Source organism: Meriones unguiculatus, chromosome 3 (genome assembly GCF_030254825.1).
Source record: "Meriones unguiculatus strain TT.TT164.6M chromosome 3, Bangor_MerUng_6.1, whole genome shotgun sequence".
NCBI lineage: Eukaryota > Metazoa > Chordata > Mammalia > Rodentia > Muridae > Meriones > Meriones unguiculatus.
The window spans coordinates 164070338-164097933 of record NC_083351.1 but is presented as its reverse complement, the minus strand read 5'-3'; the positions used below and the strand labels follow the sequence as shown (position 1 = coordinate 164097933).

At 42.5% G+C, this 27596-nt stretch overlaps 2 protein-coding genes across 3 annotated transcripts in view; one reads left to right on the top strand and one right to left on the bottom strand.

Moving 5' to 3' along the window:
* Rassf6 (Ras association domain family member 6) overlaps positions 1-24459 on the top strand; it is a 39597-nt gene extending 15138 nt beyond the window's left edge. For both annotated transcript variants that reach the window (XM_060380923.1, XM_021656433.2), the window contains exons 3-11: positions 5318-5396; positions 7155-7297; positions 13122-13219; positions 13871-14052; positions 15901-16002; positions 16292-16343; positions 18306-18424; positions 18511-18608; positions 18686-24459. In XM_060380923.1, the coding sequence (XP_060236906.1) occupies positions 5318-5396; positions 7155-7297; positions 13122-13219; positions 13871-14052; positions 15901-16002; positions 16292-16343; positions 18306-18424; positions 18511-18608; positions 18686-18761 (949 nt within the window). In that variant the 3' untranslated portion in view covers positions 18762-24459. The remainder of the gene's footprint in view (positions 1-5317; positions 5397-7154; positions 7298-13121; positions 13220-13870; positions 14053-15900; positions 16003-16291; positions 16344-18305; positions 18425-18510; positions 18609-18685) is intronic.
* LOC110560479 (alpha-fetoprotein-like) overlaps positions 21908-27596 on the bottom strand; it is a 45620-nt gene continuing 39931 nt past the window's right edge. Inside the window, exon 15 of the mRNA XM_060378816.1 lies at positions 21908-24798. Coding sequence (XP_060234799.1) covers positions 24730-24798 — 69 coding nt within the window. The 3' untranslated portion in view covers positions 21908-24729. The remainder of the gene's footprint in view (positions 24799-27596) is intronic.

Below are 27596 nucleotides of genomic sequence, written 5' to 3'. Positions count from 1 at the left end.
TTGGTTTTTTAATCTACCCCATAGTTCCCCACCTCCTGTTCCTGAGCAAGGGTGACCCTTGACACTCCAGGGTAGAGTTTCTAGTGCAGCCAGGAACCCTCCCTCTTTGAAAAGGACAGAAACTGCAGGCATGTGCCCCTGCAGAGGACGCTGACGTCAAGAGCGGCAAAATTTGCTTCCGTTAGGAGGGCTGTCTTCTCTGAGGCCTCCCAGCTTTCAGACTGTGGAACCCAATCCCTTCATTTGCAATGGAAATGTGACTAACCTACTTTGCTAGCTGAGGGATGTCTGTGTGCCAGGTGGTAAGGCATTCTTTCTTCAACAGCTCGGCCAGAAAAAGAGGCCCAAGGCAAGGAGACCTGGCACCCAAGGTCTCTTCTAGAGGAGACCTTGCTCAAGTTTGCAATTTCATCTCCAGAAGAGAGCAAGGAAGGATAAAGTGGGTTCTGAGAGTTTTGCCAATGCTTGCAGACATAGGTGCGTTAGCTGGCTGACTGATAGGGATCTACTTTCTGTTATCCTCATGTTTCCTGCTTCTACCTTTCCAGAGGCAGGCAGCCATTTATAGTTTGTATTGTGGCTGTCAACTGTGAGAAATCACAAATACATTACACACTTAATGCACGATTTGGAAAGTGTGCAGCATTACAACCCACAAATAAAGAACATAAACTTAATACCAGAAATTCATTGTATCTATATGTTTAATTCCTAGTTGTGTGCATGCATGAAGAACAGAGGCTTCAGAGCCCCTGAAACTTTAGTTACAGGTGTCTGTAAGCCACCTGATGTGAGGGACTCAAGTAAAACAGTCCTGCTCTAAAGCACGAGAGAGTCCACAAAGAATGTCACCTAACACCAAGGCCAGGATGCAGTTCAGTGACTTCAGCTGAATCATCAACATTTTCTAACGAGTCTCCCAGAGAGTGGCTCAGATGTAGGAAACACAGCCAAGCGTCGTCATGGATGTTCAGTACATGGCTGTCTCTGAAGTTCATGTTGGATCACATCATGTGACAGTATCTGGACTTTGAGCATATTGGGGTCCAAGTCATAAGGCTCAAGAATGGAACAGGCTCATTGGTTTCCAGGGAGAGCGTAGAAGAGCCACTTTTTAACGATGCTGTGAACCACTGGACAAAGGAGAGGTGGTTGTTACGTTGCCACCCAAGTCTGGCCTCCATGTGTCCCTGCATGTGAAGTATAGCTCCCTCCCACCCATCATCCTTCCTCCTGCCCATGTTTATCACAGTTTGCAAAATCAAGTAAGTGTTTCTTCTCAACCGCTGAATAGCGAGATAAGAAAGGGGAACTCATTTCTTGCTAAGTTCGTTATTGCTGGCACACATCAGCATGTGGGTAGCTCCCATCTGCTGAGCTGCTACAGTTCCTGCCACAGGGTACAAAGTACACCCGAGCGTTTTACAGTTCACTCGCCTGTGCTATAACTCACTAAAGCCAAACAGGACCTTAGAGCGCCAGGCGCCCTTAGCATCCCTCCTCCCCTGGTCAGTTCCGCCCTGGCTTGCTCTCTTCCAGAATCCACGCTAGGGAATTCTGGGTACCCATAAGCATGACCCAGGATTCCCACCCTGAAGTGCCAGTGTTGGAATGCCTTTTTTTCTGCAGTGGAAGCTGATGTTTCCATGAAGTCCTTCAGTTAGGAGTTCAGTCTGTATAGAAAATTTGACATCTCTCAGTTTAGTCAAAACACCTTCCCCTTAATATAGTAGGTGAAGATGTCCTTAAGAACATGTTATATGTTCTGTGAGGTGATATTTTACGTTCCAAAAAAACTCACAAATTTTTCCCAGGAAGTCAAGATTTGATGACTCACTCAAATGAGTCTGAATTTCATTTCTGTTTCTTTGCCATCTCTGTGGCTTCTAGACATCCCTGGTTCATTAAAGACCAGAAATGTAACCCTTCTCTAAGCTACCATCTTAAAGCTTGATCAGGGTATTTGAATGGCCTATGCTAACTGCTCGGTCTGGGTTAGGTAAGGACCTATTTGAAAGTGGAGGCAGAAAATGGCACAATCTGTTTTTATTCATTAAGAGTGGGCTCACTTAGATGGACTCTTAAAATTCTGATAAAATTAAGTTAAAACCTTGATAACGCTTTTCATCTCCTAGGATAAGTGCCTGTCCTGCAGTTATTTTAGAATTGCTGGGCTCCAGATCATTCCATATGTATGTGTCATCCACCTGTCTTCTCAGAGAATGCCAGGCTTGCTCCTGAACCTATGGCTCAGAGTTATGATGCCCTCAACATCCCTTGCTGCTTCTATGTTGTCCCATGTCAAGTTCCACCTTCAGCTCTCTACCTACTAGCTTTAGCGCTGCCCTGTCTTCCTCTTGCTAGACTTCACTAGCTCCCATTGCCCAGAGAATGAATTAAGTTTCTTAAAGTGCTCATGCTTCCAAATCCCCAGTTCATCCTCAGAACCTCATCTCGGAGCTGCTCACACAGACTGAAGAAATGATGATAGGTTCTTAGAAACGTTCCTCTGACCTGATTAGCTCTTCTGGTTTAGTTACTGCCCACCTAGGTTCACCACAGGGACCATCGTGTGCTCAGCTTCTATGGATGACTGAGTGATTCTGGCATGAATGGATGAATGACATTAGTTCAGCCTTTCCGTTACTATGCTTACTTTGAGTTAGCAGACACAGATGACCATCAGGTGGCAACACTTTATCTCCTTGCGCCCCTAGTCTCAACTAACCAACCTAGGATATTAATATAATCACAGGCTAACATTCCTTCCCATGGTTAGGTACACCCATCCTTCATTGGGTCCATGGACTTAAATCCCCTTTCTGGTAAGATACACACAGTTAAAAGGGCCTTGTGGAAAGCATTCGCCTCCATTCAGGGACCCAGTGTTTCCACTTCATGGTCCTGAGTGATGCTTCAAAGGCTTGTGCCTTTCCCACTACTGGGGTTTTGCCAGAAGCAGAAGCTGAGGGCGTGAGATTATATAAGGCTCCGTGTGCTTTCATAATGACGCTCTTAGCTCAGCATATCAGGACTTGAATCCCTAGTGAACCCTAAACAACTTTGTGCTGTATAGGCATAAAAGAATGAAAGCTCTTAAAGGGCTATGAGGCTCTATTGCAAAAGTGCAACTTTAAGGGAACTATTTCAGAGTGATGGTCCTAAAGGAACAAAATCAGTGTATCTAGTGTAATTTAAAACAAAATATTCATTAACAATAAAAATTTGGAGCAAGTTATTTGTGAAATGGAACAGTAGCCTGGAGGCCTTCTCTGGGATTCCTTTTTTGTGGTCATCGCATGGATCGTATGGATCCCTGGAAATGTGCACATTGAAAATTGCAAGTGAGGAAAGTCAGTACCAAAAGCATGTTTTTACGATTCCAACATGTAAAAACAATATTCATAAAGCTGGCTGCTCAATCTCCAGCCAGTGTTTGCTGGATAACAGCTTAAGATGAAACATCTACTCTAATCATTGGCTGAAACCAAGCTGATGGCTCTCGTGGAGGCTGCATTCTTATGAGAACAGCAAAGGTATTTGAAAGTCAAGGAGTTAGGAACCATGAAATACTTGGAAGCAAAATGTTACAGGATATTTTTTCAATAAATAGGTTTACACAAACCAAGCTTTTTCTCTTTCACCTTGCTACTATTTGTTGTTGTTGCTTTAGAAGAGAATATTCTGGTAAGTTTACTTAACCAGAATTAACTGAGTGCCCTTCACACACTGAACACAATACTACCGGGGATACATGAAATCTGAACAAAATTTCCCAACATCCCTACTCTCAAGGAGATTCATTCTGGTGGAGGAGACAAAACACACAATTGAAAACTCAAAGTTACAGCCATTTATGGCTCATGCCTTTAATCATGGCACTCTGGAGGCAGAACCATGTGGGGTGATGTAGATTCCAGGCCAGCCTGGTCTACAAAGTGAGTTTCAGGCCACTCAAGGCTACATAGTGAGGCCTCGTCTCACAAAAGCAAAGAAAGCACTGAAGTGAGGAAGGGATGGGGTGGGGAAGGGAAGTCAGAAGTCACATTTACAGAGCATTAGAGGACACCTCAGAGGCAGAGGTGAAGGAAGAAGGCAAGATATGAAATGTTGGGAGAGGCAGGGATTTAGAATGGATAGTCAAGAAAGACTCCTTACACACATGTCTATTTTTTTTAAATGGGGCGGGGTGTGAATGTATTTTTATTTTATGTGTGTGGATGGTTTGCTTGTATGTATACCTGTGTGCCAGGTGCCTGAAGTATATGTAGAAATCCCAGAAGAGGGCGTTGAGTCCTCTGGATCTGGTGTTATGAACAGTTTTGAGCCAACACATGGATGCTGGGAATAGAACCCAGATCCTCGGGAAGAACGGCCAGTGACCTTAACCGCTCAGCCACCTCTACATCCCCATTGGTGGCTTTGATTAAATTAACGAAAACGAATGAATGAGGGAACAAAGTGATGGTGGAAGATGAGGTCATTCTAGGTGAGCAATCAGTAAGTTCAAAGGCCTGCGACCTGGAGTGTCCAAGAGATATCAAGAAAGCCCAGGCAGAGTAAGTGAAAGAAAGAGTGATAGAGAGTGAGGTAGATGGGGTGATGGAGGACTAGATCAAACCTACTCACTCTCAAGTCGCCATGGCAACAGGATGTTGAATTCTATTCTGAGAAGATACTGAGGAGTTGTGAGCAAAGGAGAAAGATGGCCGAGTTCACAATAGTTTCTGTTGTCAAGAACACAGTATGTACGGGTAGCCTTGTAGGAGGTCATTTCTGTAATCCAGATGCGATGACTCAGAGGGAAGGGCAGAGGTGGGAGGAAGCAGTGCCCCCACAGCGTCTCTCTGTCACCTGAGAGACATTCCTCTGAAGCAGTCAACATTATTAGCTAATCCACTGATCTACCATGTTTGTAACATCAGAGAGAACCATGACATCAGTTGCATTGTGGGTGCTTAGTGTCCGTGGGTTAACTGTTGTGAAAACAAAGCAAAAATGGAAGCCATATTTGCTCTATAGTGGTCTGCTTTGACCAAGCTTTCCCACCAGTACTGTCCTCAGTCATCCAGCCACATACATTTTACTTACTAATTAGCATATTTAAATGTGTTCATGTTCTAAGAGTGCTTCAGATTTCCATGGTGCACCTTAAATTAAAATGGCAGGATAATAACAATTCCACAGAAACATTTTTTTTTAATCTCATACTTCTATGAAGAAGTAAAAGTATTGTTATTGTGTCTTACTACTCTAAGGCTTACGATTGATGGTAATTGGAAAATGTTCATTTCTTTCTTTCTTTATTTATTTTTAGGGAACAACTTAATTCTTTACTGGAGGCTTATAATGTTTTCTATGAAAACCAAAAAAATCTGCATATTTTGTATGGACAGGTAAGCCCATTAAAAAAATGCAACAGCTTGATTCACAGAAAACCAATTCTATAACCATGTAAATGAGTCAGGATTGCTGGAAGCAGGTAAATCTTTAATTTATTCTTATTTTCATGTTTAGACTACATCACTAAATATGAGGGCTGGAATGCCTGCACGTTGCTAAGCATTTTTAATGCAGAAAAGCATACAAAAATAATTTTAAGGACACATTTGCTTTCTGTTTTAAAATGGAATATCTCTCAAACAGTGATAATGTTATAAACGGCAGATGCACTACTTTTTTACATGTGTGTAGAGAGGTGTGCGCTGAGACACCTTTCCACACACCTCTCATTTACAGTGAGAAATTATGATACTACCCTTGAGTCCAACAGCACGGGATTATTATAACGAATCAGGCTGTGTCTGTAGAGTAGAGGTTGACATGTGAACAAGTTGAGTACAATATCTCACAGTGACAAGAATTTAAAAATATTAGAGAGTAGTTCAGTCATTTATACTGCCTAGCAACTGGCTTTTCATAGTCACAGTAGTCAGGATCTTATACTATGACTTTCCATAATCTCAAAGTTTCTAAAACAACAATCTATTACTTTAATAAAAAGATACTTAACATATAAAAGAGATTATGTATCGTGTAAAAGTAGATTTGAAAAAAATTATATGGAAATTTCATTGTTTGTAACATTTAAGTATTTGCAAAATACATATGTATCCCTGTTAATTTTTCATCTCTTTCCCATTACTCCTTTTGTTATACTATTTCTTTTTTGAATGAGTACTTCAAAACTATTGATTTTTCAGAAATGTGTTCATAAGAGTGTGTGTGTGTTTGTGTGTGTGTGTGTGTGTTGCATGCACATGATTAAGCAAGTACGCATGCCCCACTCCCATGAGTATGCAACATGCATGCCACGCTCACATGTGAAGAGGCCAAACAGGATCATTCCTCTCTCTGTTGCTTTGAACCGGCATCTCTCACTGAGCCCATAGCTTGCCACTCTGGGCTTAGCTGACTGTTTAGAGATCTCTTGGGCTCAGATTGCCTCCAGCCCCCAGTGTTGGGACTGTGGGCATACACAGTCAGGCCTCGCTTTTTATACAGGTGTTGGGGATTCAAACACAGATTTCCCCTGCTCTGTTTTGTGTCATATATAAAGTTTTTTGTATGCATACTGTTTATTTTATTGAGATCGAATTTCACTATATAGCTATGGCTGGCCTGGAACAAACAGAGATCTACCTACCTCTGCCTCTTTGAGTGTTGATATTAAAGGCATATGCCCCTATCATAAGCATTCTTTTTTGTTGTTGTTCTACATAACTATATGACTTAAATTATTCCTATTTATTCAAACAACTGCTAAGTCTCTCAGTAACCATTTATTCTAACTTTTAATTCAGTATAGTTTTTTAAAATGTGCTTTACTTTTAAATTAAATGGACCAAAAGCAGGATAATGCCACTTAATCCAAGAACCAGAGGCCAGAAAGCATTTTAATGCACTATGCTAATTGGCGGACATGCCAAAGACAACATGGCTTATTTTGTCAGGTATACTGTCTTAAAAATAAAAGATTATTTCAAATTAGAATTGTTTTGCAGATAGGCTCAGAAGCCAAATAATCTATCCTGGAAGATGTTTAAACCTAGAACTATCTCCTACAGAATTACTTTCTACATCATCAAGTAAAGCATTTAACTTTCCATAAATAATGCGAAAACAATTCCTGTGATTATTTGCTTCTCCCTTAGACTGAAGATGGACAGCTGATTGTTGAAGGGATGCTGGATATTTTCTGGGGAGTAAAAAGGCCGATACAGCTAAAGATACAGGATGAGAAGCAAATCTCTTCTATTGATCTGTTGAACTCACCAGAAACCTTTACCAGCAAAGGGTAAGCTATCTTCCCTTGTTATTCTTTAGATGGCCTCACCATCTGTGTTTGCTGTGTGTGATCTTAGCGTAGGCTGCCTATGGCTGTGCATAGATGCTTAGAGCAATTTAACACCATGGCCATCATCTCCATCACTTAGGTGTTTGGAAACCGTGTCTCTGGGGGTTAGGTGAATTTGTGCAGGATCCCATCCCTCCTTACCACTTGGTAGGACCAAAGGGACCTCTGTTCCATGGTTCTCCAGACCCTGTGCTTAGAGACCTGTCTGCCCCAGTGCTTCTCCCAGGAGACTGCATTTGGTCACTGGACGAGGCAAGACAGAAAGGCAAGAAGATTTGGCTAGTCCCCACCTGACCTCCAAAAGTGGGGAAGAAAACTCAAATTTGTCCACTCCTTGGAACAAAGGAGTCTTCTTCTTTTCTGGAGAGAAGATTGAATTATGGTCAAGACAAGGGGAGCCGCTTAGCAGATCACAGCAATGTGCAGTTGAAGCTCGCTGCACAGAACAGCCCAGAATGGATGGAGGCCACTGCACCTTGCATGTCCGATTTGGGTGGGCTTTGTCATTACCCTTTATAATTTTTTTTAAATTAATAATTATTCCAAAGAATAGTCACAAAAGGGCTTGCTGCCTTTCTTTTGCATCTTTCATCCTCACCTCCTTTCTGGCACACCCGGAGCCATGACAATTCTCTTCACATGTCTAATCTTTCTATCTGTTACTGGAAGAGAAGAAAACGGAGAGGCAAGCTGCCAGGGTGATGCGTTTGTGTGGACTGATCTTTGGCCACAAGTAGGGAAAAGTAGGTACTGCCTTGTCCCGCCGTGATTTTTACCTTTCCAACATTTCTCATATATCATTCTTGGACAGGGCTGAACATTTTGCAATGCCCTAAACAGTTCATGCCATTTCTAATTTTCCTTACTCGGCCTGCCTCAAAGCCAGCCTACTTATCAACAGTTAATTGTCTGACTCACCTCTAGCAAATTCAACGCACTTTCCTGAAAGCCCTCCATGATCCTCCTCTCTACACTGAGCTCACTGACAGCTTTTTTCTTTGTTCTTTTTTTTCTTTTTCTTTTTTTCTTTTTTTTTATCTCCAGGACATACAGTTTATTAGACTTTTACACAACTTGTCCCCCATCTAAAGTGTGAGTTTCTAGGTAGCATGGAACACATCTTGAATTGCCTTTGCATCCCACTGCCCAGCACAAAGAAGAAGAAAGAAGGAGGGAGGGGGAGAGGGAGAGATAGAGGGATGGAGGAAGAGAAAAAGGGATAGAGAAATATGATAGATGGAGAAAGGCAGTGTGAGTGAGGGTAATAAGATCAAATGAAATCCTCAGAAACCTGTGAATAAATTACACCCGCTGTGTGTGACGGCCCCCTCACCCCCTCTGCCTCTTCTCACTAGTCTCCTAACCAACCTAACGGCTGCTGCTGGGCACAGGACATGGTGCTTATGAGCACAAATGGAGCCACAGCCTCAGGCATCCAAGAAGCCTAGCACCCCAAAGGTACAAGACGATTGACAAGGCTGATCACTCCAAAGACAGAAGCAGCATTTAAAAGTGATGAGCCTTGCTTAAAAAAAAAAAAATACTACACAGGTTATGAACTTGGAAAATTAGTGATCATATTTCACATCTGTCTAAGAACTCACGGCAAATTTCTTCGAAGAGCCGACTCCATTTGCTATACTGTAATTCATTTTGCTTCATTAAAACTGTATAAGCATGAGGTATTAAGGCGATACGTCAAGGAGGTAGAAGGCACTTATGCTGTTATGTTAGGTCATTATTATTTTAATAGCTATTCAAAGATATGCTTTAATTTCTCAAATTCAAAATACTAGTTTTAAATTAAAAATATGGAAATTGTGGGGTGAGCTTTAGGAGCCAGGGCTTGGGGACATGGTGATCTTATGATCTTTTCTATGTCGTAGAAGACTATAAACTGTCACCTTCACACTGCATCCTCGGCAGAGTCCATTGTCACCGAGAACATTGCTGGTACACTAGTAACTCTTCTCGTCACCGTGGCCAACCATGACAGAAACAGCATTCGGGGGGAGAAGGGTACTTTGGCTCACAGTTTCCAACCTCTCCTTCATGGTAGGAGAGGCATGCTAACTGAAGGGACTCCTTCCATAGCAGAGGGAGCTTGAGCCATTGCATGCTCATACCAGGAAGCAGGGAGCTCTGATCAAGCATCATTTGATTGAGATTGATTAGTCAAGAGGACCTGGTGCAGACAGCTTCCTACAATCATGAAGGCACAACACAGATAGAATGGCTTTCCCTGTCCCCTGACTATGATGGTGCATAAACACCCTAGGCATCGTTCTCTGCTTCAGTTCAGGCTGAGATACCCTCCCTGGATCACCTCCCTTCGGGTGACTCATTTAAATTCTGGGTCTTAATTGAATTGTGTAAAGAATTTGACCATCCCCTTATTTCAAAACTCCTCTCATTCTCCTTTGCCTGTGCTGGGCATCTGTGGACAGAAGTTAACACCCCTGCTCAGATCCGCCTTCTCCCGTGGGTTAGTAGACACAGAAGGACGCGGACAGTGTGTGCTCAGCTGCAGGAAGGACTCCAGTTGAGTGCCTTTCCATACCTTCAAGAAAATCATCACTCTTGTCATGTTAGTTTGTTTTAATCATTAGAAATGAGTCATGCTGAGGAAATACTAGCCAAATGAGGACGGTGGAGACTTAAAAATAAATCAGTTTATGTGAGCACTGACCAGTTCTGCGTGTATGGAAATGGCTCTGTAGGAGGGACTTAGATCTCTCAGATCTGGGCCAAATGTTTTCTTACAGAAATTGTGTGAAGAAAGAAAGAAAGAAAGAAAGAAAGAAAGAAAGAAAGAAAGAAAGAAAGAAAGAAAGAAAGAAAACAAAACAGACAAGAAGAGCCTCAGTAGGGTTATTTTTGCTTTCACTGGTTTTCATTTCTATTTTGACATCTTTCTAAAGTCAGTGTTGGCACATTTTAGACTTGCCATGGCAGAATGATACAAAGAGCAAGAGGTGAACAGGTACATATTTGATTTGCATCAATAATGGGCTTTTTATGTTTTATATATAGGGAAGTAGCTGCATTCCATTTGCCTATCAAATTTCCATCTTCATTTTATTTTACAACTCATTATCACCCCTGTCATTTAGATTTGCTCATGGTACACTTCCTGGTGTTTGGACAGAGCAACACAACTGTTCCATGTTTGGACATGTCCAGGTGTTTGGCATTAAAGTTCTAACCAGCTCTTGCTTGAAAAGTATGGGCAACCACCTTAAAGCTTAGTCATGTGCACAGTGTATGGAATGGTTCTTGAATTACACCATCCCAAACTATAAACTAGTTGTTTTTAAACCTCTGCAATGAGCAATATGAAGGAAGGAGGCAAAAATGAATATATTGTTTGTAATCGCGGAGTAGTGTTCCATTGTACAAATATACCACACTCTCTGTATCCATTCCTCCTAGACCCCTGCACAAATGTAGCCCATTGGCTGTTCAGTTTCCAAGTGGGTTCCCTAGTAAGGGGAACAGGGGCTGTCTCTGACGTGAACTCAGTGGTTGGCTCTTTGATCACCTTCTCCTGGTGGGTGCAGCCTTACCAGGCCACAGAGGAAGACAATGCAGCCAGTTTTGATGAGACCAGATAGGCTAGGGTTAGAGGGAAGGGGAGGAAGATATCCCCTATCAGTGGACTTGGGGAAGGGCAGGAGAGAAGAAGAGGGAGGGATGGTGGGACTGGGAGGAGATGAAGGAAGGGGCTGCAGTGGGGATACAAAGTTGAATAAACTGTAATAAATAAATATATATATAAACATAAAATTAAATTTAAAAAAATGAATATATTGAGCCATGTTCCAGCTCCTGGGTTTACGTGGCACCACTGCACTTCAGGAAGTTAAGGAAACTGACAACTGATGGGCTGGCTGTCACATTTGCCAGAGTCACCGAGCAGCTGTGGTGATCATATATAGCCATTATTTGTAGGACTGCTGGTCCTCTGTAGGAAACAGCATCTTGTTGCTTTGCCTTTTAGGTTTAGCTTCTTGATGGTATCTAGTTCCCATTGCCACCCCTCTTCCAATAGTGATTAAACACGACTACTTTTGATTTCTACCATGCTGTAAATTGGGGAAAATGTTCAATACTACATGTCACATTGCTAGAAAGTGAGAAGAGACCTGCACTGCTAGTACATAGAGCTCCTCCAGCCAGTAGAGTTTGCTCAAAAATTTATTCACAAATATTTTAAGAACATATTATCTACTTCTTATGGCTGTTGTGAATCAAACAGAACAAGAGTTACAAGAAGACTTCAAGAGAATTCCAAGATCAAGAAGGAAGCAATAGCCTTGCTTTGCCACTGCCTTCTGTTAGTGTGTATAAGATGGCTTCCATCGTGTGCTGATTATTGTCTGTCGCTGAGATAAAGTGCCATGACCAAAGCAACCCAAGAAAGAAATGTTTGTTTTGGCTTTTGGTTCCAGAGGGATAGAGCCCACCATGGCAGGGCAGAAGGCATGGCATGACGGCAGGAGCAGGAAGCTGGTGAGCACATTGTCAGGCATACACAGGGAGCAGAGAGAAGGAGACAGACAGACAGAGACAGAGAGGCAGGGAGACAGATAGAGAGCAGGAGGCAGCACAAGCCAACAAGTGCTCAAAGCTCATCCAATGACGTGTTTCCTCCAGCAAGACTCATCTTCCTGAATTTGTCGTCATTTCTCCAAGCAAATGGAGGACCAAGTCTTCAAATACATGAGCCTTTTGGGACCATTATCATTCAAACCCCTGTCATGGACATTTAGGTAGAGTTAAGGTCCAGATAGCCTCAGTGTAAATACTTAGAGTTCATAATATAAAGGATTTGATGAAAGAGGCTCAAACCAGGACAAACTAATTACCACAAATAATAGGGTCCATTTGCCTGGAGACTTCCAGGAATGCATTGGACCCAAAGTTGTGCATGATTCATCATGAAAAGAGTTCAGGTGGTCATGATCACGGTGATGATGGTGGTGATAATAGTGGTGGTAATGGTGATGGTGATGCCACTGAAGATGAGATTATTTTGACAATATTTTAGATCTATACTGAGTGCTTAACTATATTCAGGGAAAATTAACACATTAAATCCTGCCAATACACCTATCCTACTACAATTACTCTGATTTTGGAAATGAAGACAGTGAGGGCAAGGGAGAATGTGAAACTAACTTGTCTAAGGCCAGATAAATAAAATCAAAATGAATGGTGGTCATGTTTCATGCATTCTGAACACTTGAACTTTTGCTGGTAACCTTGCTAATCTTCCACATGAGGTAATGATTTCCTAGTGAAGAACTTTTTCATACATTTCCATTCTGTAAATTGTATTTTTCAAAGCAGTTCAGGCCTTAAAGATAAGCAGCATATGTTATCATATTAGAGTCCCTTATATAACTATTTTAATGCTCTGGGTACTTTATTCGTGAGTGTAAATGGCAATCTTCTATCTAAACCTCCCTAAAACCTGATGAGATACCTGTGTTTGAGTGGCTTCTGTTAGTTTCCACCAGCCCAATACCAATATCCATTTTATAGAATCTTCATAATTTTTCATTTCAGTATATAGCTGAATTATTATGTCCCCAAATACACAGAGTATGTTTAAAACATATGCTTATCACTCAGGTATGGATGTAAGCTTTGTAACGTGACAAACTTATTTTATAGTTGAGTAATATATCTACCTACAGTACCTCTGTACTTCTGAGACCCATCATATGGAATCGGTCTCACAAGATTTGTTACTCGGCAGGAGGATGACGCGTTGGGGAGAATTTGATGACCTTTATCGGATCACCGAGCTGGACGGGAGCCAAGGTCTGGTGTCTGAAGGAAGACATTCCCCGGAAGGTCAGTATCAAAGACTTATTCCTGTGTTGTATTTTTAACAACATACCACATGACTCCTAAATGTTTGCCTTCTACACAGCACTACTCGATGAACTCATGTATATTTGTTTCTGAAGCATCCCAGGGGGCCTGGTACCTTACGTCACAGGAAAGGGAACTAAGGCCCAAAGTCTGTCTTCCTAGGAAAGGTCTAATAAGCTTGGCATCAGGACAAAACAGAGATTCAGGCTTGGTCCCTGAACTTAGAATTGCTGTGTTCATTTGAAAGCTACTCAGCTCACCATGTTTGTATCCTACCTGTCTCAGTCCAACCTGACAGAAGAACAGGTTTTTCCAGCTCTTCCATGCTAAAATTCTGTATAACTTATACCCCCAATAAAGTCAGACTAAGAGAACACGAATCGTGTGATCACATGAATCCTATGAGCCATTGCTCACTAGCAGGGTTTGCTGCCTGACCAATTTCACACACCCCATAATAAGTCAGTGTAAAACAAGCCAAGCAGTGAAGTACAGTGCTTTGGAACAACCAGGAAACAGCAGCCCCGCTTGTTAATGGAAGCGTACCGGTGCCCCTCCAATGCAAGGAGTTAGGCAGCTTAGAAGACAGGCAGCTGAATGATACGGGCTTGTGATCTTTACTCTTCCCAGACTGTTTATCTTATCACAGCACTCTGAAGCCGCAAGCAGAGGAGGAGCCAGAATCCCCATTGCTCTATAGGACCATGAGCGAGGCAGCATTGGTGAGAAAAAGGACAAAGGCTCCAGCGATGTATAGAAAAGACAGACAGAGCCACAGAGCCTCTATCAACGGACACTTCTATAACCATGAGGTGAGCTGCACTTCCACTAGTGAGGAATGGTGTCCATTGTCTAACAATACCGTTTACTTCAACTTAGATTTTAAATCGGTCATACTGACAACAGCAGTGGGCACTTAACACTTACCAATCCTTCCCTGGAGTAACTTGTAAACTGAGTTTAAACATGGCCTTGTTCACTTCTTTCTCTCTTCGTTAGGTTTGTTTTTTGGTTTTTGTTTTTTGTTTTTAAGCACAGATTTAAATTAATTACAATTACATGTATAAGACCTGCAAAGGTTCAAGCCAGCTAGTGCCATTGTACTGAAATGGGAGGAACTAGACAAGGGCCCCACTCCTAACCAAGTAGCTATTTGCACTTGATGCCTGCTGGCAGAGGGCAAGCCATTTCCTCCAGTGGCGTGTCACTGGGTATATCAGGATAGTCCAGGGCAGGTCCTATGCCCAGGAGTAGTTGGCAAACACAAAATGAACACTTCTTTATTTATTTTTATTTTTATTTTCATAAATGGGCATTGTTGTTTTGCCTGCATGCTTGTCTGCCTCTGTGTGTGAGTGTGCCATATCCCCCAGAACTGGAGTTACAGTTGTGAGCTGCTATGTGGGTGGTGGGAATTGAACCCTGATACCCCGGAAGACTAGCCAATGCTCTTAACCACTGAGCCATCTCTACATCTCTTCATATTTGTTTCATTTTGGCTTGGTCAGGGCATTTTTTGTCTTGTTGGGTTTTTTGTTGTTGTTTTCTTTGTTATTTCAGAGAGAATAAGAGAGGGAACAGAACAAGAAGTTAAAGATGAGGAAGATCTGGAAGGAGTTGGGAGAGGGGAAAACACGATCAAATATTTTGTATTAAATTTTTTAAATAAAACTAAATTAATTAATTACATCACATTTTGTAGCCTGCCCTTTAGATATTGTATTTTCACACAAAATGTTTGTACAAGTGTGGCTACAGTTGAGATAAAATTTCCATTCTGATATTCTTTTGCTAAGATGTGTAAAATGTATACATGCCTTTCTATAACACTTACAAGACTTTCTACTTGTTGAAGGTATGAAATATATCCTTAGTTCTCCCTCTACTTGTTGAAGGTATCAAATATATCCTTAGTTCTTCCAGATCAACTTATAAAGTCAGAGATGATTTGGCATGTTCAGGGAAATCTAACAAATGTCCAGGACCAGGCAATAGCGCCTATTTGTTCTGAAATTATCAGATTCCCCTATTATTATGTTGTAATTTGGGATCTAGACAAACATAATGATTGTTAGAAAGCATTCTGACTTTAGGAAAGGTGGGAAAATATGGGTTCGGATGCTTTCTTCAAACTAAGGCTTTCTAAAGGGTCTTCATTCCTTTTCTGTTACGCTAGAATATTCTGACAAAAGCATCATAAGGGATGTATGCAATTCAAGCATGCATTCAAAGATTTTTCTCATGCCTCATATTCTAGAAAATGCTTGTGTACTCATACATTTGGAAAATACTTAAAAGTCCTCTGCAGGAGCAAGTGCCCTTAACACTGACACACCTCTCAGCCCCCTAAACACGCGTGTGACATTTATATCATACCATTTGAAATTATTTTATTACTTGTCATAAGAATTAAGTTACTATTTATGAAGGGCTTAGAATAGTTGTATACAATGTTTAGCATTATATTACTAAGTACAATAATTATTATTATACAATAACTGTTATTAAATCTGTGTTTATTTGAGAACTCTGTGACGTCATTAGGAGTAGAATCAACACTTCTCAGAATTACATATTCCTACACTTCAAGTTCAAGATATTGACCACTGTTGATTGACAGAGTCTTAAGGTCTTGTATGGTTTTGTTATTGTTCTTTTAGACATCCATTTTCACCCCAACCTTTGGATCCGAAACTAAGGTCAGAACAAATAGTAACATGAGGACTGAAGAAGTAATAAAGCAACTTCTCCAAAAATTTAAGGTAATTGCTAGTACTGACCTGAGCTATATCACGCATGTAGAGAAACGAATGAAGGCACATAAATGCAACTCTTCTGAAAAAGAGCCATGGGCTGTGAATCAGCAACTTATGTTCAGTGCTGATGGAGCTTTTCCTCAGAGCAACTACAGCCTGGAAATCCACATTTTTCCCCCAGGAGCTGAGAAGACTTCACGCTGAAAGTGAGGGCCAAGTGGGACACAGGCAAATACTTTGGATCTGAGAACATCATCTGAAACAATTACATTTATTCGTTTCTTTCTATTGACAGATTGAGAATAGCCCTCGGGATTTTGCTCTCTACATTATTTTTGGAACAGGAGGTAAGAAAATTTGCTTGCTCCAGCCATGTTGGTTTTACTGTCCATAAGAAAGGCAGAAGAGCAGGCCACTTGATTCTGTCAAAAAAAAAAGGGGGGGGGAGGGAAAAAGCAGAAAACACAAGAAAGAAGAGACAGGAAGGAAAGGGCTCATTGTAATTGTTGTTGATTACAGAGTTTTAGTGTAAGCTAACTACATACTGTTCCCCTGAGCTACACTCCCATCCATGGAGAAATGGTTCCAGAATACCATATATATTCTCCAGTTCCAGACAGATAACCTAAGGATCAATATCTTCCAAGAGTTTATGATACAAAGGACTTTGCTTGTTTGCCGGACTTTACGTTGTCTGAGTGGAGGTCAGAATTTCAGGAATCCCTCCATGAAGGGCTCTCCAGGAGGAGTTGGGCTGTCTGGTCACCTCTGTACTTACTCCCTTCTCCCCTCCTTGCCCTAGCTCTTTCGTCATCCCTCCATGGCCCTTCTCTCTGACCTTGTTACTTTGCTCTTTCTTACTTGTCACTGGGGCTGACCCATTTGTAAGAATCTGAGCTCTCCCTTGGGAGAGAACATGAACAGAACTCTGCGGGAGATATGTTTTCAGTAATGGTTCCCCATCATCATGAAGCAAGAAGCTTAGGAATGTAAAGTATGGACATGAATGGGGTTGTGAAACCAAGTTAGCTTTAGGCTTAAAGGCCAAGAGAGGATTCCACTGTGCTGAGGGGAGGAGCAGAATTGTGAGGGCTTCCTGTGGCTTCGCAGAAGAAATCAGCACACACTGAATGGGAATGAAAATGGGAATAAAGTGAATTCAGAAACAAGAAACAGATTTGATCATTCTGAGAAAAGAAGTAAGAAAAAAAAATGAATGACACTGGGCTTCTCTATGTGCGTCATTTTTATTAAAAGGAAATCCCAGATAGGAGATTACTTTGACAAAATATCAGAAGTAGCTTTGTGGTGGGGTTATTCTAACTTTTTAAATTTGAACTTCTGAGAATGTATCAATTTTCTTTTGTCTCATTTTCATGGCTGAATGGATGAAACCCACAGATAAATGACAAGGACGAATCTCATTAACTCCGCATCTATATTTTAGTTCTTGGAATACCCAAGAATTGAATGTGAGGAGGAAACAAAAGGAAGAATTAAGAACAACTATAATGATGGAATTACATTAACCGAACTTGGAAATAAATGTTGTGTCAATGAATGAATGAACAAGTGGATGAACAAATGAAAAATTATAAAGAACGGAGCCATTGTTCCGTCAGTAGGACTACAGCTTTGTCTAAACGACCTAGCTGACACTAAGGTCAAATTATTTGAACTTGTAAGCCAGACCACATATTGAGAGGAAGAAATTCATTTGTCGTTTATCTTTTTTTATATTTTTTTATCTTTTTTTTTAATTTTTATCTTTTTCCATTTCAAATTATAGTAATCTCTTCTCATCTGAAATATCACCTCGTGTGGCTACTGTTAGCCAGTGTCAGACATAGTACAAGAATATTGAGTGGGCTTTTCCAGGCATAGCAATTTATAAGCTTTAAATTGCATACTGTCAAAGTATAGCGATGAACTCTTGCGCTGTCCAGCACTGCCTCTCCCTGGGATGAATCATCCATTTGTCCATTGTATCCACACTGGAGACGCAACCTCCCCTTTAGTCACTTAGCATCAGCTTAGTTATCAGAGTGAGGCGCCACAGTGTGTCTGTCTTTTTTTTTTTTTTTGGTGATGTCATCAAGGAAGTATAAAAGTACAGTGCTGATAGTTTTATTAGAATAATTGGTGGGGTTGTTCTGTTTTGTTACTAGTGATGTTCTGTCTTACTATGACTAATTCATAAATTAAGCTTTAGTATAGACATGTATTAAAAAAACAGATATACAGCACTATATACCACCTACAGCGTCGCGTGGGTAATGGGGCGTGGCCGTCTTTTGTTTCCTTTGCAGAGCAGAGAAAGCTAAAGAAGACCGATGTCCCACTCCTGCAGAGGCTCCTACAAGGCCCATCCAAAAGCAATGCCCGGATCTTCCTCATGGATAAAGATGCAGAGGAGATCAGCAGTAACGTATGGCCGCCCACAGCCTCCCTGCGTTTTCGCATCTCCCTCTGACTCAGCACTTCTTACATAAGCCCCTCTCTTCTCCTTTTCAGGTGGCTCAGTACATTAATTTTCACTTTTCTTTCTTGGAATCCATCCTTCAAAGATTAGACGAGGAAGAGAAAATGGAGACTGAAAGGATAATGGCCAGGTGAGGCAGGGGTGCGCGCCGGGGGTAGATTCAGGGCGCGCCAGGTGCCCTGTTTCACCCATTCTTCCTTTTTGCAGATTCAATACGGAAAGGGCCTTTATACTGAAGTGTCTCCAGAGGAAGCAGGCAGCGAAGACAGAGACCACGGTCTAGAAGCCCAGCCCCTCCTGCCAGCTGGCCCTCCTGGCTGAGCTGGAGAGGACACTGTTGAATGAATGTACGGTCGGCTCCCGGGTTCTGAGACCTGTAACCTCGCAGCTGTGGAAAACCCAATGGCAAACGACCTCCTTCCCCTTCGCAACGATGAGGTTGGCTGCGGTTCAGAGTTGGACGAAGGCAAGACTGGACCCCCTCTCAGTAACTGAAGGAAGCCTGGGTACCATGCAGTCCACATATCGTTGGTAGCACATTCCGAGGTTGGAGCGGCCCCTGCTGATGTCATGCGCTTGAAACTCGCTTTATCTTTCACTCGTACGAGAACTGAGATATTGGCTGACCCTCACCAGTGACTGGAAATAAACACTCCCAGTTCTTGATGTCAACAAGAAACACATTCTCAAGCCTGCAGGGGTCTCAGTTGACCGTGTTTCATGGCTGTGTAAGAGCGTTTACAGAAAGTTTAGACGTAATCTACGACCTTGATGGTTTTAGCTCCATCTGTCCTTTCAGAATAAAATGGTCTGGGACTTTGTAAAGAAACCTAAACTCAGGGCTGGAGAGATGGTTAAGTGTTGAAGAGCGCTGTCTACTCTTCCAGAATACCTGGGTTCAGGTCCCAGCACCCATGTGATAGCTCACAAAGGTCTGCAGTGCCAGTCCTGGAGGATAAGACACCCACCTCTGTGGGCTCTACAAGCTCAAGGTTGCACAGACATACGGGCAGGCAAGACACCCACGCCCGTAAAAATAAGTAAATACTGTTTATCAAAACAAAACAAAACAACCTTAAATTCTGATTTTCTCAACCCAGGCCCTTCATTCGCTCCCTGCCCTTCTATTCTCCTGAGGCCAACTTCCAAGCTGTTTTAAGTGTCTTAAAAATCGGTTGGATTCATTTTCTTTTACCTTTGTAAGCAAATACACCGCAAATACACCTGTTACTAGCTAGAAGAACACATGACCCCCAGACGCCCAGCTGTTGCTGATGATTGCTGTGGATAAAGCCAAGCTGCTGCAGCTGAGCCGGGCGAGGCATCCCAGAGTCCTTGCTGTCCTGTGAGTTACTCTCCAGGTACACACAGGTCTGTCCCCAAACTACTTCATTTGGCATCCTAGCTGCTAGCCCTGGAGAAATCTCTGAATGCAAACAGAAAACTCTTTCCTGGAGCCCGAGAAACCGCAATGGTTTTCTAGCACGCCCTCTGCTGGCAAAGTATGATATTGTGCAGGGCGCGGAGGAAGCTGTAAAAGGGTCCGCTCCACCCACCGCTGCCCCCCCCCCGGGTTTTCACAGGGCTGATCTCAAACTGAATTGGGGCCGAGAAAATAAAAACTGGCATATCGGCTCAACAAGATCACTGTTCGCAAAGATCAAACTAGTCAACGGGTAGGGACGACGCGTGCTGCAGCAAATGGATTTTTTCCCCTGAATGTGTTAGATGTAAGATTAGCCTTGTAAGATGCTGTATAGACATCAGAGATACAGAGGCGTTCTTCAAAGTTATTACACTGACGTTTATTGTGACAAAAGGATGTAAGGAGAGTTAAGTGTTCAAAAACAAAAAAAAAAATATGTAAAAGTCAAAACATTTGCTCAGAAAAAAATTATTTAAAAGGCAAAAAAAAATTTGCTCAAAATGTTACAATCATTAAATTTTTATTTTTATAATCTAGATCTCTTTATGAAGATAAGAATAGAAAACCATATTGTGAAATATCCGTCTCTTAGGTTATATATTTACTTGTGTTTTGCACACGGACACGGATATTGTATATCCACTCACAAACCCAAACCAAGTTATGCAATTATTTGTGATTTGTCTCTCTAGCTCTTGTGTGTTAAACATTATATAATGATGCATTAATTTTCCAATCAGGAAATGCAAGATATGTTGCATGAACGTGCTCCACAAAAAGTAAGAAGTCCATACAAGAACAGATTCTCACTGGATGCAAAATATTTTTAATTATTCAAATGAGCCATTGACCTTACCTTTGCGAAGTTTAAAAAAAAAAAAAAAAAAAAAACCCTTTACTATCTGTCCTCCTTAATCTTTCTGCAGATCGTCAGGACGTAATGATTGCTGCTTATTTTTCCCTAAAAAACGATTATAAACGTGTGGCATTCGATGCGAGGTTAGGTTAGACCAGGATGTGGACTGACTTGACCCAGGCAAATTAATCACATCGAGAACATTAAACTATCCACGCTTTCAGCAGCAGTTCTAAGGGACTGAGCAAGGCAGGTGAGAGGGAGAGCGAGGGACTGGAGATTCGATCACGGAGTTGCTGAGGCTCGTTGAATGCCCGCTGGATCACTTCCTTAGGCCGTCCTGGGGAAAGCCTAGGACAAGATCGAGCCTTGATGGAGAGCTGGGGCTTTCCGCAGAAAGCCAGCAGGCTCCCCAGCTGTCTCCTAAGTGGGTCTGGAGCCTTCAAAGGCGGCACTTATCCTAATCGCTTGGGCGCAACTTCCTGAGCCAGAGAACCTGCTAGAGGCACTGGGGTACCAGGTCTTCAGAAACTGTGAGATCAGAAACTTCAGCTAAACGGTAAAATGGCTTCATAGCCCTAGATGACTGTTGCGCTTTCTGAGGCCAAATCTACTTCAGCTGTTTTTGTATAATGAAAAACCATAAACTTTTGTCCAAAATTAAGGGCTTCTCATTGTTTTAGGTGACCCAGATATTTCATTGAGAGTTACACACTAATCATAGTCTGTTGCATTTATCATTGTACTTTTTGTACTTCATATCATGTCTTGTACCTAGGAGGTGCTCAATAAAATGAATAGACAATTCATGCATTCATGAATTACCTAAAGTATTCTTACAACCTCTACTGTACGTACATCTCCTTGCTCACAAGTCTGATCCAGTAGCTGGACACGTTGCTATGTTTATTTTCTTATCTAACATCAACTGCCCCTCCAAAAAACCCACCACCAAAAATATCTTTCCTGAGCTCAGGCCTCTGAAATGTTCAGTTAGCCGGCATTACAGAGGAATCCAGTTGCAGGCTGTGCTGATTGGTTTGAGAAACTGAAATAGTAAGCATTCCATTTCCAAGGCAGCCGATGAAGGAGAGACACGGCAGACCTAACTTCACCGTGTTGAAATAAGTACATGGGAAACGCATGATAGGATGGAATTAGCAAGGCAGCCTTTAATGGTAATCATTTGTACATGCAATAGCATTTAATACTTTAGGTTGACATCAATATTTGATCAGCAAAACCTGAGATTTCATATAATTCTTGTCCTATTTGCCTTCTGCCTTGCCCAGCTTATATACACCAACCTGTGTACAATCTTAAGACGTTATTCTTTGAATTCCACTTTATATATGAGGAAAGTAATCCTAGAAAGGCTAGGAGATTGACTTAAGGTATTAATCAGAAGGAATGGGTAGGATTGGAACCCATGGCCAGCATGATGGATGTTGAGCACTGAATCCCAGGAGACTAGTTCCAAGACCCTGCTTCAGACATCGCCATCTAATGACGTTAAAGTACTTCCTATAAAATGGACAATTTGTGTATACCCTCCAGCCTCCCAGATACTCTAAGTCACCCCTAGCTTACTTATAAGTAGGACAATGCAAATGATATGTAAATAGCTGTTACAATGTATTGTTTAGGGAGTAATGACAAGGAAGAACACTGGCACAGCAATATTTAATGGTCTCTACTCCAGTCAACAGAATACACAGGAGCAGAAGGGAGACGCTTGTAGTTGCTTCGCTAAACAAATGCTGGTGCTTTGCGTGTAAGAAGTACTGAGTGGAAGGATCTGTCATATTCAAATCAGTGTATGTCACACACACCCTTCCCCCATTGCAGCCTTCTCGTCCACTAACCCTGATTGCCCTCAGTTACTTTATTTTTGTTTTACGGCTAGCCAAGTGGGGCTGAGAAGATAGCTCAGTGGGTACAGGGCTTGCCGCAAAAGCATAAGGACCTGAGTTCAGATCCCCAGAATGCAAGTAAAGCCAGATGCAGCCCTGTAATCCCCGGGCTCCTATGGCAAGATGGGAAGTGGAGACAGGAGGACCCCGAGAATCTCGTGGGCAAGCTAGCCCAGTGAACACAGTGGCAAAAAAGGTTGGAGGTGATAGCCAACATGTGAGTTTGTCTTTCTGCTGTCACACATCTGTCATGGCAGGCGTGTGCCCACACTCAGACACAAAGACACAAGATTCAAACACAATACAAAAACCACGGCCAAATGGGTCACTCACATTCTCTGAGTCTCTTTTGCTATGTGTCCAGCTGTTGGAGCCATGCTTGTCTAGTTCTGGGTAAGCCTCTATCCTTCGGTGACCTTTCGTGGTCTCAGTTTCACCAAGTGGTCTCCAACCCCTGTGCACTGTGATTGCTTGCTTCGTGTTTGGAATACCGGAAATGTGAACTATGCCTTTATTATAATGCTTAAATTGATTGAGTCTTAGATCGACACATCAGTGGCTTCCTATGTTTATCTTTATTCTGTGTGTGTGCATTATACATAAGAACAAGTCTCTATAGAGGCCAGAAGAGTGGTCCTCCAAACTAGAGACACAGGCAACAATGATCTGCTAAATGTGGGTGTGGGGAACCAAACTTGGGCCCTCTAAAAGAACTGTATGTGCCCTTAGCAGCTGTCTCTTCTGTCTCCACCACGGTATTTTGCACCGTGCGTTGAATGCATGGATGGGATGGTCAACAAATGTGAATGTTGCTAATGTATGTAAGCGTATTGATAATTCTAGAGTAGGAAGAAAACAATTAAGATCAAGTAAAGAGCATCATGAAAAGCTTTCTGTTTCTTCAATCAAAATGATTCACTTATTTAGTAAGCACTAAACTATTAATGTTTATTTTATCAGATAAGAGAATCATAGAAAAATTTAAAAGTCCCAATGAGTCCTGTTATTTTCAGTAGAATTTCCGGAGAAAAGAGCAGGCACCCAAAGATGCCCAAATTAATATAAATGTATCAAGAGCCGTTGCTGGCAATGTCGACACTGCACACAGACAGGAGGCAGAACACATCCACAAAGGTACCCTCATCAGCATATTTCCCTCAGCTCATCAGCAGTCATCCCCAGAAGTGGTACAGACAGCTGCGTGTTGACCTGGAAGTCTTCGCTGCAGGGGCCCAGCAATCAGTTCCCAGCAAGATGTGGCTGTAAAGAGTTTAAGTTAGCCAAAATATAACTCCATTTTGAAATAAAGATTTTGACTGGGAACTGAATTCAGGTACTAGGAAATATCACAGAATGTACACCTGGCAGAAAACAAAGTTAACTCTCCTAGCAACAGCCTCTAGGAAATATAACAGAATAAATGCTTCATAGAAAATAGAGACAAACTCCCTGGCAATAATCAATGGGAATCGCTTGTGAATCGGGTGGGAAAATTCTCCCCAATGTTTCAGATGTGGTTTAGAAAAATAGCCATCATGATTATATGCCTTAGCCATTGTGATTGTGTGCCTCAGAAAAGGTCACCCCGCCCTGCTAAACTTCACCCAATTATTTAACGCCAAGACTTGTGCCCCCTGCTTGCTGCCATGGAAACCCCCGGCTCACAGACTTTCCCTTTAAGAATCCTGTTCACTCAGAGCTGGGGTCCCACTCCTCTACTGCTGCGTCAGTGAGACTTGGGTCCCGAGTTCGATCGCTCTCATAATAAAGCTTTCTTGCAATTGCATGGAGTCGTCTCCTGGTGGTCTCTGAGGGTCCCGTGAACCTGGCATAACAGCTGCATATTAAATTGGCTGGAGGCCTTGAATGGTTTTTTCTCTGCTGCACTTGAGAGGCGGGTCTTGCGTCAGGAGGGACTCCTCTAGGAGCCATTTGTTAAGGGGAGGGGAAAGACAGTGTGGACTAGCCGGCGTTCTGCTACCCCCTGAGCCAGTGAGGCGGCGGCGGTCCATTGACTTGTCATCTTCAGTAGTGCTGATCTCACCCACCGGTGACCCTACAGCAACACGCCCTGGGATGTGCTGGCCTCTAAGAGGGACTGGCACCTCGTGATCAGTTGTTGTCCCTACGGAAAAGAACAGGCGTAACTGTGAGAGGGAAGGAGAAGTCAAGACTATGTAGTCCTGGTCCCTAAGCGGAAAAGTCTTCAAGCTTCCATGTTGGATGTGGGAGGTGGCTACAAGATGCCCCTTCCCTGGGCGTCAGCCTTCCCCACAGGCCTAGTCACTTAAAGACTCAGTTAACCGCAGTCATTTCTCACTTTCGGGACCTCAGGTCTGAAATATTTTCATCTCTTCTTGAGGCAAACTTTTTTTTTTCTGCAGGATAACACACATGTACATGTGTGCACATACAAACAGATGCACTCATGTATGCATGCACCCACATGCACAGGTACACGTGGCACACACGCACACCTATCCTCATACCTGTGCGCACACACCTGAGCTGACTTGCATTCCTTAGCTCCCTGGCGTTCCTGGGAGAATGCTGGCTGTGTTAACTTAGTCCCTCCTCCCGGCCTCAGGCATCATCACAGTCCGTCACTTAGGCAGATCAGCATCTTTCCAGACTTGCTTGGACATATGCTTCTGGACTTTAAGAAATCCCTCCTCTTTCAATAACCTGTGAGTTTTTAGGTCAGTTTTCATGGGAAGTCACCACAAAAGCTTAACCCAAGACCTTATTTGATCTTCATGTCTCTGAAGCTACCGGTAACAGAAGTCTACTCCATGTCTATCTTTTCTGATGTCATTTATTCCATAGTTTCTTGATAAATTGTAACTGTTATAGTGACCAGAAATGTGCAAATACATCTCTGGCTAAAGTAAGGTAGGAGGAAGGCATCCAGGAAAACCGATTTATTTATTCTCTTATGGCATTGTGGACTAAAGTTAGGGCCATGTGCTAAGTGAAGGCTCCATCAGGAAGCTATGTAGCTACATCCTGAGCCCAGAAAAACAGAAAACAGTCTAGCCCCAAGATGGTCCAGAATGAAACCAAACCACATGGCCTCACATGAAGCTCACACAAGACTGCTGGAGAAAAAGTAGGCTCAGGCTGGGTGGGCATGCTCACAAACACTTTTAACCCCAGGGCTGGGATGACGGAGACAAGAGGATTGTTCCGAACTCCAGGCTGGCCTTGGCTATATAGTGAGTTCCAAGCCAGCCTGAGCTATGTGGTAACACTCTTCCAAGAAAGAGGAGGGGGGAGGGAAGGAGGAAGAGAGGGAAGGAGGAAGGAAGAAAGAAAGACAAGAGAAAAAAGAGGTCTCTTCCTCACACAGTCAAGATCTCCCCTCCGTGGCCTCCTGTGACGCCAGGCCTTCTGTAGACTGCTAAGCACACCTACACAAGCATCTATGAGAAGAAGGAATTACCCAGCTTCCGTCCTGTAGCCCTTGCGATGTGACTGTCAGTCCTTCTTCTTTCGGTATACTCCCTGCACAGAACAGTTTGCTGATTCCCTTTTGAGACATGCTTAGGGATGAGAAGATGGCTCCATAAGCGCCCTTGTATGAAGTCCTGGGTTTGGATTCCCAGCACCCAGGTAAGAGCTGAGAGTGGTCATACAAGCCTGTGGCCTCAGTGCAGAGTGCAGAGACAGGCAAGCAGAGACAGGAGGCTCCCTAGGCCTGCGATGGCCCAGACTGTGAGCTCCAGGTACAATGAGAAACGCTGTCTCAAAGGAATAAGGCAGCGTGTAATAGAACACACAACATCCTCCCGTGGCCTGTGTATGTATGTGCATAGGTACACAGACATATGAATACATGTACCACACTCCAAAAATAAAATAGCAATAAGTTTTCTATCCATTCTGATATTACAGTATAACTAAAATATTACAATAAAATAAAATAAAATCCCATTGATGATTTAGAAAATACAGGAAAATACAATCACCAATTAAAAACTGATAACATTTAAAAACAAACAAACAACCGGGTGCTTGTCAATTTGAGTTTTAAAAAGAAGGCAGCTGTGACTGATGCTGGAGCTGGGAGCTCTGAACAGCGACGGAGGAAGAGGTAGCAGCAGCAAAAGGCTGGAGTGCCTAGGCCAAGCTGCTCTGAGGCGCTCCTCTCCAACCCTCACTGCCCTCTCCTTCCCTCCTTTCCATTTCTGAGAAGAGCCAGCCTGCCTGAGTGCCTGAGGCTGGTTTGAACCTGGGTCTTCTGGTTTCAGCCTCTCAAGGACTGGCCCTTATAAGCATCCACCACCCTCCTGACCTCCCAGAGTCTCGGAGCTACCAATGTCCTTTCAATAAGCTTGTTTTCATTCAGGTTAGCCAGAATTTAGTCCTGTTATTTAGAATTAAAGAATTTCTACTGGCAGACCAGAAAGAGCACTGTGCAAATAGGTGGAGAAAATAATCTTTGAAAAACCAAATGTCAGCTGTAGTAGCACAGGCCAGTAAGCCCAGCCCTCAGGAACTTAAGGCAGGAGGATTACAAGTTCAAGGCCTGTCCGGGCAACTTAGTGAGACCCTGTCTAAAGTATACTTGAGTGGTGGAGCACTTATCATGAGTGAGACCTTAATTTCAATCCTAACTATCTCTCTCTCTCTCTCTCTCTCTCTTTCTTTCTTTCTTTTTCTCTCTCTCCCCCCCCCCCGTGTGTATGTGTGTGTGTGTGCAAATATACACAATGGTTTTCTCCTAGGTATTCAGACTAAAAAAAAAAAAAGATGCCAACATGCATACTGACAAACATAAGTTTAGCATATGCTACTCAGAAAACTTTAAGCAATCAAAAAAAGGAGCCAGTATAAGATAATAAAACACTCCAGTTTTCCCAATGCTTCGTGAAGAAGATAACCCCATGGGGCCAGCCAATAATTAAATCTAAAATCAATTCA